General features: G+C 41.7%; 2 protein-coding genes across 3 annotated transcripts; one reads left to right on the top strand and one right to left on the bottom strand.

The window, feature by feature from the left end:
- Positions 1-2700: 2700 nt before the first annotated feature.
- Positions 2701-13279, bottom strand: pan2 (poly(A) specific ribonuclease subunit PAN2). Of its 2 annotated transcripts, none has more exons than XM_071545826.1 (26): positions 13223-13279; positions 12436-12741; positions 12155-12324; positions 11889-12009; positions 11625-11702; positions 11254-11524; positions 10651-10996; positions 10178-10274; positions 9767-9886; positions 8511-8630; positions 8258-8386; positions 7898-8097; positions 7478-7626; positions 7245-7351; positions 6786-6884; positions 6543-6631; positions 6264-6408; positions 5973-6110; positions 5766-5825; positions 5557-5647; positions 5311-5468; positions 4957-5100; positions 3901-4080; positions 3565-3658; positions 3160-3363; positions 2701-3034 (listed from the first exon to the last, which is right to left on the bottom strand). In XM_071545826.1, the coding sequence occupies exons 2-26, from the start codon at positions 12721-12723 to the stop codon at positions 3000-3002; spliced, it is 3633 nt and encodes a 1210-aa protein (XP_071401927.1). In that variant the 5' UTR covers positions 12724-12741; positions 13223-13279; the 3' UTR covers positions 2701-2999. The 2 variants fall into 2 exon arrangements, with proteins under 2 accessions (XP_071401927.1, XP_071401928.1); XM_071545827.1 differs by having other exon boundaries at positions 3172-3363.
- Positions 13280-15149: 1870 nt separating this feature from the next.
- Positions 15150-16671, top strand: LOC139666611 (interleukin-23 subunit alpha-like). The gene is made up of 4 exons (XM_071545899.1): positions 15150-15302; positions 15907-16008; positions 16180-16350; positions 16486-16671. Exons 1-4 carry the CDS (start codon positions 15150-15152, stop codon positions 16669-16671), a joined length of 612 nt encoding a protein of 203 aa, XP_071402000.1.
- The last annotated feature ends 2062 nt before the right edge of the window (positions 16672-18733 follow it).

The following is an 18733-nucleotide window of genomic DNA, read 5'->3' as shown; positions in this document are numbered from 1 at the left end:
TCTCCCACTCACTGAATGGCACACTTTTCATTTACTACGAATAAAACAGTTTGCAATACTTTGATTGTGGTATGTTTGTTTTTTTTTTAGTTCTATTCACAAATGTAATGTCCAAGTCATCAGACTGTATGAAAGCAAGCCAGTGGCTGATGCAACTCAGTTTGTGTCTGTTGTTACTTTTCCAGATAAGAGCCATTAAAGGTTCATTTTTTGACTTCTTAATGGCAGCTGTTGGAGACCTTACAGTCCCATGAAGCTTCAATTTGCTGTTGGCCGTGTTGCAATGTCCCAAGACAGAAGCTGATGCTAAATGTCTGTGTCTCTTCAGACTGCACCAGTAGCAGAGTAAACGCACCACTTTTTCCTCAATATTTGGACTGCACAACTGTAACTAAGGCTGAATCCCAACTTGGCTGATAGTGGAAGCATTTGAAATGATCAAATAGCTCCTGGAGTATCGACGTGTACAGCTGCAGGGGGGAGCTGATTCATCCACGTAGTTCCTGCCTTCAAATCTCCATACTGCCGGTTACTGCTCATTTTTAATCTCACACATAATTATAATACACTTTAATTACACTACACTTACCAAAACAGTGTTACACAGTGCTTTGCAAACAAATAAAATCCAATAATGCAAAATAAACACAGATGGCTTAAATACAGTTACATGAGGATAAACTAGGTCAGAGCAAATTATTTAAAGGCCTGTGTGGAAAGTGTTTAAGGAGTGTTTTTGTAAGCCCTTGAGTCCCATGGTGTGTGTGTGTGTGTTTTTTCTCTGATGACAATACCAGACGGACTACTGCATCAGTCTGGTTGACACTGTACCTTCACATACCAAGTACAGCCAGCAGAGGGCAATATTACACTTACATAAGTGCTTACAAAACTCCATAACCCTTCAGTAATAGTGGGAATGAATACCTTGTAAGATGCTTTTCAGACCACTTTATTTTAATTATGTGGGAAAATGGCACAGGCAGAAGTTTTCATCTTCTAAAACAGCCTGGGACTGACTGATTCATCGTCACATAATGAGGCCCGACTGCAACAGCCTTCACAATTCACATGAACATGAATACTGTCAGCGAAAAGATATCCGAGGCACGCTTCAATAGAAGAGTTTTATCACTGCATGAAGGAATCCATACTAATTCTCAAACAAGGTATAATGCTCATTAAAAGAATATAATGTAGAGTAAAAGCTCCATCTGTCTGACTTTAGGGGTGATTTTGGCATGGCAAGGTTAGAAATATTCTGGAGAAAGTGTTGTGGGACTTATTTTCTCTGGGTTTGTTTCAAAGCATTTACCAACATATGGAATACACAGAAACCCTGCTTGGATGTCAAGCAGGTGGAGTCCAAACTCAAGGATGTTCAAAGGAATCAGGATGCACCTTCACTCAGTTTGGAGTTTCACTGCAAAGTGGTTGAATACTTATTGACTCAAATCATTTCAGCTTTTCATTTTAAATTAAGTTGTAAATCAAAAAATCTATTTTGACATTATGGGTTATTGTGTGCAGATCAGTGGCTAAAAAAACCCCCAATTTAATCAATTCTAAATGCAGGCTGTAACACCACAAAATGCAAGGGGGAAGTCAAGGGGGGTTGAATACTTTGTGACATTTCTGAGGAGAGAATAAGTGAAAAAGCCACTCAGGGGTCTTCCTATGCAAGTTACTTGGAAAAGATGCCAAAATGCAGACGAGGTTCCTGTACAATAATGTGTACAAAACCAAAAGACATCAAGTAATACAGAATCACAGGGGGAATTCACAGCTGGATAGACTATTACTGTCATCCATGAGAGGTGATAACAACTTCTCTGGAGCCACTGAATACATTTCATGTTGAAAGTGCCAAAATGATAAAAGAAAAAAAAAGCACATTTCCAAAGAAGCTGGGCAGCTTAAATTTATAAATACCCATTATAATTAGCTGACAGGAGACAGTAAGGCACAAGCTTTGAGTAGCAAACCAAACTGTCATTCAAAGGCAGGGACCTGAGTGTGTTTGGCAGCACAAATAAAGAAAGCAGCTTAAGACTGTACCTCAACACTCAAATCAAGAGGCTTTGTAGAAAGTGAGATGTAAGAAGTGTTATCCCAACTTATCTTGACTGTACAGTTTACTGCCTGTGCCATTTGGGTCCTTTTAAGGGTCAAATAATGAAACCGCTTGAGAATGGCCCCAATCTGTCAGGAATAAACACTGGCGTCAGATCTGTCAGGGAAATTATTAAACAGTGACAAAGTTGGCAAACATACAAACTGAAAACCTCTTGGAAGTTTTGAGCGTCTCAGTCACTGTCAAGATGGAACCCATTGCCTCAGTCAAACTTGGCTAATTATTTTATCACAACCTTTATACAGTTTTGCAGTAGATCTAGGTTGCCGTCTGTGGTCATCTGCTAGAAACCACTTGACTAGACTAGACCACTAGACTGTTCACATAAAATATACATTGCTTTATTCTAGTTTCTGATCTCAAACGTAATCAGTTCCATTAAGTACCTATTGTGTTTATTTAAAATGCATCTAGCCCTGTAAACATAGATTGTTAACAGTAATTTAATGGATGAGCTGGAATATTGATATTTTACTCACATCAAACATATTTACTTGATCTATGATATGACACAAAATAATGAATGTATTTCATGGTGCTCAAGTAAACTTTATTTACATGCCCCAAGAAACATTCTGTATTAAAAAAAAATCATGGTAAAATACAAATTCATATATTTTTGCCAATCTGGCAACATCATGTTTAATTCATAAACACTACAAATTAAAAAAAAAAGTTCAGTCCTTGATTCAAAATGTAATTGGCTCTCAGCTAAAGTGCGCTGTTTTGGCAAGAGCGACTTCCATAAACACTGTAAAAAATGAGCCTTCTTACAAAATGTGACACTGTAGCTGAATGAGAACGTCTATGCGGGATGTGGCAACTTCAAATGAAATCCTTCCAGCAGGACATCCCAAAGTGCTGCTCACAGCCCCATCACAGAGGGAAAGACGGCAGTACCTGTAGAAGAGAAGAGAGCAACACAATCAGCTTGGACAGATGGCTGTGAAGGATGTTGTTTACTCCAAAAGTTGTTGTCACACCATTAAACTTAGCCTACATCTAATGCAATGTCATTTTCGTACTTTTTGGGCTACCTTGACCATCTCCTGCGTCCGAGTCTGGGACTTTCCAGTCCAGCTTGCGGCCTTTTTCGTAGAGTCCCTTCAGAACCTTCCTCACTTCATCAGTCCCACCTCCGCGGCTCAGCTCCAGGTACTTCCTGTAGAGCTGCAGAGCGGTGCGCGCGTCCTCGATGCTGTCGTGGGTCTCCCCCTGGATGTTGAGGTCTGCGAACAGCAGCCGCACAGTGAAGAAAACAATCAGCAAAGCTTAGTCATGATGATTAATGAGGCAACATTTTGGCCAGTCAGCGTTGTCTTGCAATGTGAACACTGGGAGGTGATGGAAATGCCAAGGATTAGCACCTGAATGCCTCAGTGCCAAAACATAATCATCTGAAATATGCATGGGGAACATTTCAGACTTACCTAAAAAGTACCAGGCAAGGAATCTCAGAGAAATCATTCTCTTGCGAGGCATATGAAACAGGTACACAGTGTCGATGACTTGGTCTTTCAGAACCTGTGCCAGAAAAAAAAATATGCTTAAGTCATCACAGCTCTAAATATATCACAAATGAAAGAGAAAACCTAGTGAGGATGTTTACTAATGCTACAGCCCCATTGATTTTACACAGCTGGGGAATGGTACATTTCCTGAACTATGATGTAACTACCATGCATTATAAAGTATACAGACTATAAAGCTTACAAATAGCAGGCTATAAAGTAAAGCTGACTTATAATTATTGTGAATTAACATACCAGTAAATTAATAACCCGGAAATCCTTCTGTAAACCGTGGCCAACAAAGCGCACTCCGGTGTCAATAAGGAAGCGCAGCTTCAGGTACGTGGACTTCAAAGTGGTCAAGTGCTTAGAAGAAATCTTAGCATCCAGGTCTCCTGGTTTGATGCCAGAGTATTGTGTCAAATAGTCAACCACCTGCAGAAGCAAACATCCAGAGGCGTCAGGGATAAAAGCAGGGCATCAGCTCCTTATGAGTCAGTATGAAAAAAGCAACATACCTCTTCAGAGAGTCCAGATTTGGCCTTTCAGCTTTCATGATAATTGGTGAAAAAAATGACCTTCCTATCAAGTCACCAGAAACTAGTAGGCCTACACAAAAAGTAGACTTCAAAAAAAGTCTCTGCAGGACTTTATTTGGGATCAGTGTACCCATTATAAAATGCATGGGTCCTCACAGGTCCTCGCACACTTAAAAACCTAAAGATGATTGGGATAATGTTCCTGCGATGCTTTTTGTTTGGATCGTCTAGCGATGCAACTGTAAGCAAACAGCGACATGCTGCACCTTCACTTTGCTGATTTTAAATGTCTCCAACATGAATGATGTGCTCTTCATTTAAAACTAGACCTGCAAAGGGTTTCACAGCTTCTACTTACTGGAGGCCTACCAAATATTGTGTTCTTGGATTAACTTATAACCGGTTATCTCTTTGTCCATCTTGACTCACCAAGTGCCTGTTGAATGTAAAACTGACATCTTTTGGTTTCAGACTGCTTTGGTTTTGATTCAGCACATTATCAGCATTATCAAAATGCACACTAAAGAGATGAAAAGACTGAAAGCAATATGATGGGAAGTGGTGATCTGAACAAAACTGTCATCAATGCATAATATGTCACTCTGTTGTACTCCGTCTCCACAATATACTATTTCTGTAAAAAAAAATAAAAAACATCCTTTTGCCAAAAAGTGAATGATTTTGCCTGATAATTACTTGTTCCCAGTCACTGCTCCATTCAGGTGGTAAATGACAGACCATCTTAGTGTTGCAGTGCTTTGCAGTGCCTCACCTGCTCCTGGGTAGAGATGTAGTCGTCGATGAAGGGCACCCCCTCATTGGGACCCTGACCGCGCACACAGGTGATCCTGGCTACAGACATCTGACTGGGCTTGATGGTCGACTTGGTGCCATCACTGCGCAGTTCTGCCTCTTCCTGCAGACACACAGATTCACAACACAAGTCAATTAAGACCACGCTTCTATTGGCAGAACCCAACACATTTAAAACTATTTTTTTCCAAAGGAAAATGGGCAGTCCATTCACCGTCAGGGTTTTTATTCATTTAGACAGAAGTAAAAATACTGTAAAACCTATCTGTGACCAAGTGAGGTGTACTGCAATAGCATTATATGCCAGACTCACCTGGTTGAGTGTGACAAACTCGGCGTCCAGTCCCACCAAGTCACCCGCCTGGGGCATCTCGCTGACCATGAGGGGGATGAAGGTGGCGTGGCTCTTCCTCTGCTTCCGAGCCAGCGAGGCCTCCGTCAGCAGCACACTCGCCTCTATGGGATTTTTAACTGGGACAAGAGCAAAGCATGAGTGGGTGAGTGAAGGTTCTTCTGGCCGAGAAGTAGAAACGTTTCCAAATTCTGTCCTCAGACTTACTGCGGAGGTCGTATTTGGAGTGGTAGTTCCTCTTGGCGTAATACAGAATGGCAGGCACTTTCCAGTTCACATCAAACTGCGCAGCTTCGGTCTGTGAAAAACAACATTTTAAAAATGATTACCTTTATTCTTGTCAGTCTCTTTAAAATACTGCTGCAAAAATGACATTTCATTAGCATATGAGATTAAATGGGTGACCAAAAATGTACCTTGTCAATTGGCTCAATCAAGAAATCATTGAAAAGGTACCACTGCTGGTGTGTGACGCCCTGAAATGAACAAAAACACATCTCTTAGAACATCAGTATTCAAACACAGAATTCATTTGGTCCAATACTATATCAACTTCAACATGACTGTTTATGACTTACTTTAAGTCTCTCAAGCTGCATGTCTAATCTATAAGATTCACTCACCTCTTTTCTTTGGTGATAGGTCTCTCCCACTTTAATGTGTGCCACCAGGTTTCCTCCTGTGCGAGCATCCAGTATGTGAGGCACAGTGACCACCAAGTCATAGAGGGAAGCGCCTTCAGCCTCTTCAGCAGAACTTAACTAGGAGGAGATGGTGCAGGGCGTCAGAAGTTTAACCAAGAAATCTCAGATGGTTAGTTAAACGTCAGCACCTTGCATTCAGTTCCAAAACTAAATTTAAACATGAAGTCATTATTTTTGCAGACATGCAGCCTTCAGATCTTCCTCCCTCACCTCCTCTCCTTCTGGCCAGCTGCTGATCTCCAGCCCCTGGCTCTTGCTGATGGACATCTTGAGAGTGAGGGGGATCCAGACGTGTCGCAGATCCTCCGCCTTCGTGTCAAAGGTGAAGCCCTCCATGTTGCATGACTCCTCCCCGCTACGCAAGGACGAAGAGTAAAAAAATAATGTAGGTCTTTCCTTCAATGTTTCAGTGTGTGAAGTCGCAAGTGTTGTCGAGTCACAGTCAACTGATACAAATCGATCAAAGCTGATATTGAAAAACATCCTTACTCCAGGCACCACTCAGTCGGCAAAGGTGGAGGCTCTTTGGGCTTCGGCGGTTCCATCGCCTCTTTCTGCATGGCCTTATTGAAGGCGTACTGTGAAGAGAGCAGAATAACAATCATAACATGCATGTAACCAACAGCCAACGAACCATTAATGTAATAAAAGGGTGCACTTGAACCTTGTCATGATGGAAAATAAAACTAAAACAATGAGCCGTTAAAGCAGCCTTTCACAGCCGACTCTCACCTCTGCCTGAACCTTCCAGAATTCAGCCTCTTTAGCGCTGTTCACTTCACAGTTGATGACCAGAACGTCTGGTAGGCATCGGATGTTGCGTGTCTGCACCTATAGCGGTATACACAAAAAAAACACACACTGTAGACTGGACTAAGTTCTGATTACCTCCTCTGGTAACCGCCAAGGAGGTTATGTTTTCGGTGCCGTTTGTTTGTTTGTTTGTTTGTCTGTTAGCAGGATTACGGAAAAACTACTGGCCCGATTTTCATGAAACTTCGTGGAAGGGTGTAGCATGGGCCACGGAAGAACCCATTAAAGTTTGGAGCGGATCCGGATCCGACTCACGAACAAGCAATAATAGCACGAACCTTGGCGGAGGTCTGCGCTCTCCGAGTGCCCTTCTAGTTTGTTATTGAATAGAACTGTAATCAGCTGCTGTTATGGCGCTGAATGGGAGCGGTAACTCACTGTCGGCTGGTACTTCTCACAGTTTTCACACCACGCCTGAGTGCTCTGCTCCAGACAGATGCTCTTCTTCAGGATCTCCGCAAAGTCATACTCCTTTATCGTCTTATCTGACAAGTCATAAAGTGAAATTAATGTACTGCCAACCTGTACATGAGTAGTTCACATTCTGTTCCTGCAGACTCCAAGCCCCAGGTTATCCACAGCAGTGAGAGAGCTATTTGAGGAAAACTCACCATGCGAGTTCTGCTCAGGATAGTGCATGGTGAAGAGCAGGGTGAGCGAGGACCGGACTGTCTCCTTGCCACAGCGACACAGGCTGCTGTTCTCAACTTCACATCCAAACAGCCTTCCGATGACAGACTCGCCAGAGGAGCCCAGAGCACTGCAACAAATGCGACAAAACTCAGTTGCCCTGCCAGAGCCTCCAACCATCTAAACAATTACACATCCCTACAATTACTTCAGCAAAAGCATTTTCTTTCAATCCTCCTTATGTGTTTTCCATTACACGGCTCATCAAGCTTTCATGCCCAGAACAACTGCCGACTGCGAGCTAGCCAACCTGTAAGTTAAGCTTTGCTCTGAGAAAAGATTTGGCGATACACTAAATGGGCGTTGGGCATTAAATGTCTCTTTCTGCTGGCTGCTCTGACCTGCTGCTGGCTCCCCTGTAGGCCTGTGGGCCCTCCTGCTCCTGTGTCTCCTGGTGCAGCTGGGTGAGGATGAAGCGGTTCCAGCTCTGGATTAAGCGGCCCAGTCTGGCCTTCCCGGTTTGCTCGTCTGAGTCTGCCAGGATCAGGCCGAGCGCAGACGCCTCCGGGATGGTGCGGAACGCTCGCAAGAAGTTACTGGCCTAGGGAAGAGGAGACAGGAGAGGCTGTAATTAAAAAGCTCAGGGAAACTGCGGGGTAGACATTATGCAGCAAGAACGTGACGCTGATTGATTTATTATGTCTCTGCATTTCCAGAGGGATTGGCCCGCTGGTATCCAGTGAAACAGTATTGATACCTACCTGACATGGATCTCCTCGTGACAGGTCCAACATGTGGAAGAGGAAGCCGAGCTCACAGGCCAAACAGAACTCCTTCTGGCACAAATGGTTCTGCACTAGGCAGCGGATTGGCTCCAGGAAATATAATACCTAACACACCAACAGATAAACAAGGGAGGGACAACTCTGCTTAGAAATGGCTTCTCAGAAATAATGAGTTAGAAATAAAAACAAATCGTAGTAAAATTACACTAAAACTTTCATAATGTCATACCTGGATCATGCAGTTACAGTAGGCATTGGGGATGTGAGGCTCCAGGCCGGCGAACAAGGTTCTGTTGTAATGTTTGAAGTCAAAGTCCTCTAGTCCCAGCTTGGAGTATTTAATTGTGACCTGATGGGTATCCAGCAGAAACAAGTCCTCATCACATACTGCCGGAATCAAACCTTATTTTTGTCATGTGTAGGTACAATCCCTCAGCTGTCCTGAAAACTACAGTTCCCTATGTAAAGAACGGCAACTGTTTCCTATGGTAACCTCCCTGAACACCAAAAACCATGCCCTGATAGGCTGCCAGTCATTTCACACATTTCACACCTAGGTGTGAAATCACCTTTCTAAAAAACCAAGTGCTGCCATTGTTCTCTCTCTTACTTCTCTGTCTCTCAAGCTCTCTTGAGCTCTCTCTTGGTGGCTGCACAGAAGGACTGGTGTCCCTTCTCCTGCAGGCCCAAGGCCTGTACTGTCTCCTGCCTACTCCAAAACAGAGTGAATACACGCAGCCTACCCTCTCTTCCCTGCAGAAGCAAACTGCAGATGTGAAAGGAACTTTCCTCTGCTAAGAAAGCAGAGTGACCAGAACCAGGACAGAACCAGAGGCCTACACCAGAAGCCTACGACGTGCTGAGGAGCACACACAGCTCTCTCCCTTTTCTTCCACATGCAACAGATGTGGGCAACAGAGAGAAACACAGCTGGATCACCGATCCAGACAGAGAAATCCTTTTCCCTGGAAAACCAGAGTTTGAAACCGCAAGCTTTGAACCGCTCACAACGCGACAAAGGACTCCAAGTAAGACTGTAACAACTGGGCATATAGCATAGCAACAGCATTAGGAAAATAACATATATATATATATATATATATATATATACACAATGAAGTGAATGTAAACTGTTTACTAATGTTGAATTGTTGATATGTATTGTATTTACAAACTGTTAGTCTGTTAACACCAAATAGCCATCCCACATGTTAGATAGTTACAATACGCACAAACTTAGGGTTTGTATTTGTATGTTTGTATAGGTATTTATTTTAACACTAACATGATCTAACTTCATGATATCATAACACCAAAGAATATATCGTTATTCTACTTTCTCATATTATATCATAAAGACTCATATTCCTTACATAAATATTAGGACATTCCCTACACATGCAATAACAGCAATCAATCAAGATTATGAAATATCAACCATCATTTTATCAGGCAGAAATGATAATGAAATATGGCAAGTCAAACCTTTCTGTACTTCTTGGCTACCATGTAGAGGTGTGGCTCTTCATCGCGGCCGATTGGTGATTCAGGAACCTGGTTGTAATTGTCATAATCAAGCTCCACCTCTTTAATCTTGTAAGGAACCTGAGACCAAGAAAAAAAAGTGATATTGGATCACTGAAATCTGTGAACTTGACACAGAACACTTCCAAAGCAAACATGTACATATTTTCCAAATTCCAGTCAAGCAATATCTTAACTCAAATACAGTGGAAATGACACAACACTATGGCTGTTGTGAAAACATGCTTTTTGTTTGCAGAAATCCATGTATTTATATGGTGTTTCTCACCTATTCCACCTTACCAAATAGGAGAATATGCACAAGGCTATTGTAAAGTGGCTAAAGATCTACATTGCAGGTTTTTGACTTGCCTGGTTTCGAGGGCGAGTGCGAGGATTTGCTGCATAACCAATGAACCCAACGGTTTTCATTGCGCGCAGGATCTCCGGGTCCACAGGAGGTGCTCGCCTATAGGAAAAGAAGAGTATTTTCACACAAACAAACTACAGTCTGTATGTAACACTTTCATTAAATGTTAGCAGGTTGAGAAATACTGGGAAACACCAGCCAAATGCTGTAGCTGATAATCAGCCACTTAGGCAGATAATTAACCATCATTTGGTGGTCCTATTATATGCTAAAAAAATCTAGTTGGCTGGCAAAAGTGGCTGGTGATTGGTGTTTCTAGCCACTGTGGCCATTAATACTATATATAATTACTATATTACCATACTTAACACACTATAAATTTATAAATCAATGTTTTCACTTTCATTTGGTGTTGTCACTACCAACCATGCAGAAATTACCTAAGGACATAACAGACTGAAATCCAGTGTGTTACCTGGGACTGGGAGTAGCCAGCGCAGTGGGCCAGTCGGACAGCAGCGGCTCTGTGCTGGTCAGCGGCATGGGGATGAGAGACAGGGGCAGCAGGTCATGGCTCCAGTCCAGCTGAGGCAGCGTGTCCACCAGGCAAGGCAGGGCAAACTCTGTCTCCCGAGAGTAGTCATTGAACGAAACCTCTGGAGCGTCAGACCACAGGTGCACGCACCCCCCGGAGTCCCCGAAGGCCAAGGCTTGTTTGCTGGACGACACGTCGAAACTCATGAGCAGCTGGCCCACGGTGTTCACGTGAAAAATATCTGCGACATTGGCAAGACCGGTGGGCTCGCAGAACTGGCACTGACCTGGTAAAGCAATAAGAGGAGGACAATTATATTAACAGTCCAGACAGAGGCTATACATGCATTACAAGGTGAAACATTTCAACTGCGGTCATTACAGTATTTGAGTGTGATGCTAAAATACAAATGTTATTGTTACCATAAAAATAAGAAAGTGTCACATTCAATGACCAAAAAAAAGTATAACGTTGCACACAGACAAGCTCCAGAATTTCCACTAAAAGCTGCATGAAGGAAACCCGTCATTCGCCAGTTGATACCTGTCTGAGAGATGATAGCCAGGCGCGATGTGTAGGTAGGAATGAAGCGTAAGAAGAGGGGATCCACGTGCACCTGGAGCGGAGTTACCGCTCGCATCATGCGGAGGTCATACACCATGAGGAAACGGTCGCACGCCAAACCATTCAGTCCTCGACTGGAGAACCCACACGCAGCTAAAAGGTTTCCATGGACATCGAAGTCTGACAGGCTGCCGGAGAACGCGTCAAACTCATGTTCCATCTTGAAGGAGCGCAAGTCACGAAGGGTTATCTGGTTTCAACAGAAGGTGCAACATGAGTCATAAGGTTTAATGTGAGGTGAAAACCAGCCGAACATCTTTCACAAACTGACTGGATCGAGCCGTCCTTACCTTTCCAGACGTGTGCCCACAGAAGAAGAAACGATTGGATTGCCGCATGATTGCCACTCCAGGTAACTCGACTGTGAACTATCAAGTACACACAACAGGCAAGCAAAAGGTCACTCGCTTGCCATTTTAGCTTTAAGGTCACGCAAATGATAGTCAAGTGTTCTGTAAATTGGAATTGATTTAATTTGGAAAATGTGTCATGTAGTACTGTGAAATACGCATAGTTAGATGTGGCAGTGGATACATTTCATCCCAGTGTCTCACCTTTTGAGTTTCTTGAACAGTATTCAAGTCAACTTCAACTGCATAGTTCTGTAGTCCACCCATGAGCAATGTGTTGTTGTCAGTCATAAGGAGACTATGCATATCAGCTCCTTCATCCATCCTGGAATACACACATTGTTTTTAAATAATTATACATTTGAAAACCTATGATTTCAATGAAAGGACTAAATTATTTAAAGGCCATAGATTGATGTCAATCTAAGCACAGGAACAGAACACTCTCCCCATCAATATTTGCAACTCACGGGTAATCAAACATGACGAGGCCCCCACGAGTGTAGCATCTGAGGTTACTCTTAGACAGGAACAGCACGCCTGTTTCCAAACTCTGAATGTGGCGGATGTCATCAGTTGCATGCACTTGAAAAGAAGAATAGCGGCCCATTGTGGGTCCGAAGAAGGAACTTGCATGACCCTAAACAAAGTTAGCAGACAGGATAATCAGTGGAATACGACAAAAATAAGCATTTCTGCATTTTCACATGTAGTGTAACAATCAATAGTCTATCATAATCAAGGCTCTTACTCTGTGGTTTCCCATCCAAAGCATTTCCTCCTGCAGATCAAAATGTGTTGCAGTAACTGGAATGCCAACTTCTGCAGCAACACTGTGCAGCTCTGAAAACATGCCCTCTAAGAGGTGCACAGACTCGGGCACTGTCACAGCAAGCCCCTCTGGGTCAAGCTCCACACCCTGCAGCAAACTGGGATTAAGGCGGGGGTCCATGGAGGGCTCCATCCCTGCATCCAGGGTCCCATGAAGGGTGGGCGAGTACTCACCCATCCCTGGATCAAGACCTTCAAAGTTCATCATGAGTACAGCTAAATCAACCTATGAAGAAAACATGTGGACACAGAAATCAGTGCAGAATAATATAACCCTGATCTTTTAAATCGATAAACCAATCTGATACAGCAGTGCAGCGGTCCACGCGCAGCGGCAGCGCCTCACCTGGTTAAGAAATGCAGCTAATCTTCATTTAGCTTTAGCTTTAGCATGTCTAGCTAACCCAGGGGCTAACTACCAAATGCCTCCAACATTATTCACTTCTAAACTATAGAAATGTGGGCTACCCCACAGCAGCAGCGCCTCCGCATCGGGACTGTTTTAAAAAGTCGGCCAACATTAACTGTTAGCTGCCGCTAGCAGCATTGTGTTAACCAGCAGGCATTGTGGCTAACTGGGCTACTGCAAGCTACACATGCATGCTAGCTGCATATTACAGCCGAAATACCTATATTATTGGAGAGTGAGGGCCATTACACTTCACTCACTAAAAAACCTGGAGTAGTATTATAATGTTTACACTCACCTATTCATGAAAAACTATGTATCAGACAAGAATTCATGTTCCTTCCATTCACAACAATAACAAAAAAAAAGCATTTCCGGAGCAAATAGTGTTGTATTCAAGAGAACCAGCGTTCAGGTGTGTTGTTGCGTCTGTATCGGTCTGTACAGTCCACAGAGGTGCTGTGGGGCTGAATTAGAAGTTGTTTAGTAGCCTATATGAATCGATTGATTGATTGATTGATTGATTAATTGATTGATTGATTGATTGATTGATTGATTGATTGATTGGTTGGTTGGTTGGTTGGTTGGTTGATCGAGAAGTTGTTTAGTAGCCTATATGAATCAATCGATCGATCGATCGATTGATTGATTGATTGATTGGTTGGTTGATCGATTGATTGATTGGTATTATTTCGTTTATAGCTTACTCTTGTGGGCTAACTAAAACTGCTGTTAGGCTTAGCTATTTTATACCGATAAAGTTCAAAGGAGAAAGACACTGCACAGTAGATTAATATCGATAAATTGACTTCTTGCCTGTTTGCTTATTATCACAATTAGCACAAACAATTGCCTGCATTATAAGCAGTGGTTTGAAGGAAGTAACCCGCACACTGACAAAAAAAAAACTCACAGTCATTTTGTGTTTAGTAAGATACTTTTGCATTCTTCCCAACTTGTGAAAGACAAAAAGGTAACATAGTTAACAGGAGAGTAGCCTATAGGTTTCGCTGTGATCGGGAAGGTATGGGAATCACGAAAATACCATATGCTTCCCCTATCGTTTTCGTGTGGCACAATAGCTTTTTATTAAAAAGTATACGAGATGTCTATTGTAGGCTAGGGTCTATTGTAATGTATTGGTTTTTCTCTTTTAGGAAACAGGGGCACAGGTGGAAATTTTGTCCAACCCAACTCACCCCTTTTGTCACCCTTCAATGTGAAGGTTAATCTCACTTCCTCGAACCATAGATGTGAAACTGGATTAGAAGAAATTTGGGGTAGTATCACTGTTAATATGACAAGGTAGAGTTCTGAGGAATTAAATAGGCATAAATAATTTAAACTATAAATCAGGTTCCCCATCCATGTTAAAGCTAGATGGGCTCTAAAATAGGTCACCTTTTAAAGCACTATTTAAAATCACATTAAGACCTGATTTTCTTTTCTTTTTTTTTAAGTAGGCTAGAAGAACATACAAATATAAATAATCGCGTTCATCATGAATAACAATCATGAATCATGAATAACAAAGAACACTCCATGCCTTAGATTTCACCCAACCTACTACTGTAATTATTCCAGACCAGCGTGGTCCTTTAACTTTTGCAAAAGCAGACTATGATACATTTAAAATGATTATTACAATTCAAGTCTTCAAACGCTATGAACCGAAATACACCCCCCCCCCCACACACACACACACACACACACACACAAAGCCATAAAGACATGATGAAGTTCACAACACACAGCCTGTAATGACAAATCACTATAATCTTCCTCTAGGGATTTGTAGTGTGATTGTGCTACAGTGAGTTTATAGTGACTTTATGGTATTTATTATCTTATGTGGTGCCACTACAGGCTAATATTCCTATACATAGCCTACTTATAGATTAGCTGTGGTATTTCTATGGTGTCTTTCTAAACTTTTTACGATATATAGGCCTATATTTTTTTTTTCGTAAGGGAATCCCAAAGGCAAACAACTCTAATTAGATTGTAGTTAAATTGATACCCTGTCCTACCTGTGCCTAGATTGATGCAACAGCTCATTTGCATGACGTCCTCACCTGCAGGAAAGTCCTCCAGTGACTCACGGCCCGATGCTGCCTGTATAAACTCCCGCCGTGCAGGACTCAGATCACAGACGACACAGGAGCAGTCAAGAGCATCGCAGGACACTGGACAATTAAAAAAAAAAAAGCAAACATCGAGCAACCATGTACCTTGATTTACCAACCATCGCTGCTATTTTGCTGCTTCTCACTCCCGCATTGAGCGCTCCAACCGGGCAGAGTCTCCAGGACGCATGCGCTGAAGTGCAGAGCAGCTCGCTGAAGCTTAACAAAATTGCTAAAGTTGTATCAGTCAAGGTAAGTCTTTTTATTGTCTCTGAGATATATATATATATTTTTTTAAATCATATATTTCGCATTTACTTAAGAATAAGTTTAGAGGTATTTATACGAAATTGCCTATATTTAATTTAATATTTAATCTTTGGACACTGGAAATACATTTTCTTCCATATATCTGCAATGTTTTGGCCACTCAAATTATATTTCGAATGAATGTCATCTATATATATAGAATAGGCATTTTTCTATATATACAAATACATTTCCAGCCAATTTTTGTCATCTTGAAGCATATCTGTAGACATATTCTGAAGTAGCCTATATCTTGATTGATGATACGCAGCAACATTTCTAATGTTTTTTTCAGTAACAATAACTTTGTTGTCACAAATTTTGTCAACTTTGGAGTTGACAAATATTGATTGAAGAGTTATTTGTCCACTCTCTGATATGACTCTTCAACTATCAAAAGAGTCAAATTAACTGGACTTATACTGCATCAACACACTCACAATTTTGCTGTGTTTAGCAACATTTATTGATTAGAAAAAAAAATGTTATGAATGCAACATTTCATGGTGGCAGTGGGTTGAACATGTCTGTCTTGAACGCTCTGCAGGCGAGAAACGGGTCCACAGATGTGACAGATTTCTCCCGCACACTGCAGTGGATGGAGGCCAAAGACAGCTGTGATCCTGGCAGTCTCAAACAGAACGCAGAGGTAAGTTATATAGGCTACACAAAAAAATCATCATATGCAAATCACATCATCAGCAAAGCATAGACTAATGACATTTGAAGCAAATAGGGGTTCGTGAGAAATATAATAGGCTGCTAATAATAAGAAATGATGGTTTCATGATGATGATTGTTGTTTTTCTTCCTTCCTCAGCCATGTATCATGAAGATATTTGCTGTGCTAAAGAGCTACAACTCTGCAATCGAGACAGTTCGTGAATTTGAAAGCTGCCGGGAGTTTGCCGATACAGTGAAGCCTGAGCTGCACAGACTCCATACTGACATGGAGAGATGTGTGAAGTCGAGAGGGCTGAATCACCAGGAGGTAAGCAATTTTCCATACGTTTAGACAGCGACAGATTTATTTTTTAGTTTCTGAACAACCTCAAAAGTGCATGCAGTTTCAGTGTTGTATGTTGACTGATTTCACTAAGGTTTAATTCTCGTTCTCGTCCTACAGGAGTCCCAGATCAGCACTCAGACAAAACCAGTGTCACCCGGTCAACCGGTGTCCGACTGGGAGAAGCCTCTGCTGTGCCAATACACCATGGACAGACTCTTCTCCTTCTCCATCTTCACCGCGCGCGTCTTCGGCCTCGGGGACCCGGCTCACCACACAGGAGCCTCGGCTGACAAATGCATGTAGAGCTGCAGGTGTTTCAGTGTCGGCTGCCTGTGGATGTACAAGCATCTTTTACCTGATCACATTGGTCAAACTATAGCTACGACATTCAGTCGGATGACAACGTCTCTGTCACAGTGTTTCGACTCTAAGGAACATGTTTCTATGTATGTGCATGGAATGTATTTTCAATGGAATCATCTAATATTTTCTAACATATTTATTCAAATGATATTTATTCTATTTATTTATCACTACTATTTATTGAAATGAAATTCTGTTTTTGTACTTATCTCTATGTCCTTTTTACTGGATGCAAAATAAACATAATTTTCAGCATGATATGTGGTTTGTAAATGATGTCAAAGCAATTGAATTCCTCCTCCCACACAAACTGATTACGATGGAGATTATTTCATGCCTCATTAAGGAAAAAATATTAAGTCACCACCATTGAGGAAACCCTCTTTGCTGTGAGTGAATTTCCAGAACTACAACCAGCGTGCTGACACAAGAAGGAAGCTGTGCTTTCCTAAAATATTCCTGCCGCTCTACGGAGATCCACAGGTTCCTGTGAATTTCTCCCCACTCAATGCCCTATTATGGAAGATGTCTTCACGTTGTTCCTTCAAGCTTAGATCATGCAATGTTGACATAATAGTAATTCAAAGTACAAAAGGGAAGGTGTCATTTTTCAAGGAAAAAGGGAACTTACAGTGCTGTTAGTGTAATGTACCTTGTGTTACTCAACAAGGAAGTAAGTTCTCTGACTCATTGAATTTATCCAGATCTCTTTTGGAGAGATAACGACATCCTTCCTCATCATGTACCGCCCAAAGGAATCCTTTTTTTAAGCTTAAAAACTCCAAAGTGGCTGTTTATATCCTCTAGTGGGACACCTGCTCACATGGCCACTGCTGCTGCAGCGGTAACTAAATCAAGCACACCCCAACTGGGGCAGGGGAAACTGTACAGGTGCTGAAGTCATCTGGCCCTCAAGGCATACACAGTTATGAGGTGGTGTGTTGTTGTTGGTCTCTTTGGCTCCTGGAGTGTGTCCAAGTGCTGCAGTCATTTGTTTTATTTGTGTTCGAGTTGATTCCTGCACTGATTCTTGATTTCTATGTTCAATTTGTTGTAAAGTTTGTAAATGAGCCACAAGAATACAACCACCTTCATGAGTTTGGCTAGTTGACCTATATCTTGCATTTAGATGTATTTCATTTTGAAGTGTGGATTGGTTAATTTTGATAACCTTTTCAGGTGCAGATCATTTGACATAATCACTATCATAACTTTATTTATATAGCATGTATCTAAAAGCAGAGTTTACAAAGTCCTTTACAGGAAGATATAGTAACAAGAAAAAGTATAATACATTATGAGATGAAATAAGAAGCACAAGCAAGAGAAAACACTAATATTAGGATAATAGATTAAATCAGGTAAAAGAAAGCATAAGAAATAACACAGGATTAATGGAAAAATTACATGAAAGCAAGTCTGCAAACAAACTTCACATTAATGCTTTCTCTACAAATAAACTCACTCCTACTACTTGGATACCATCCATTGAACCGTCAATAAACACATTTGTGGGTTTTCTCCCTCATCCCATGTATTCATATTAGTGAACTGCCCCATCCAAATTCTGGCCTTCACACGGCTCTCGCCCCACAGTAACCACTGCTTTGATATTCAAGAGTAAAGAGGAACTTGGTGCTTTTAACGCGACTACTTTACTTTTTCATGCAATATAGCCTAATAATCATTTCATGGCCCTTTAGTCGCAGCAATCTAAGAAGCACAGTTCAATCTGCAACAGATGCTTATATTTCTTTAATTCTTGGAGGTCCTCCTATGGAGTGCATGGGGACCATTAGATTTCATTGTTTACATCAGCCAATCAGCCAATTACACCAGAGAAAACTTGTCTGTTGTACTTGGAGATGAATTTGCTTAAACGCCATTCAAGCACACAGCATCTTTTTGTAGGCTACTATTGAGCTCCACCATAAGTATCTGGACAGCAACACGCTGTTTTGGATCCATACTGTTATTATTTTGGATATGAAATCACATAACT

Source organism: Centroberyx affinis, unplaced genomic scaffold, assembly GCF_046629955.1.
Source record: "Centroberyx affinis isolate AG114_WGS23_722 - 3 ecotype Tasmania unplaced genomic scaffold, CSIRO-AGI_Caff_v1 ptg005062l_1, whole genome shotgun sequence".
NCBI lineage: Eukaryota > Metazoa > Chordata > Actinopteri > Beryciformes > Berycidae > Centroberyx > Centroberyx affinis.
This window is presented reverse-complemented; position numbering and strand designations above follow the sequence as displayed.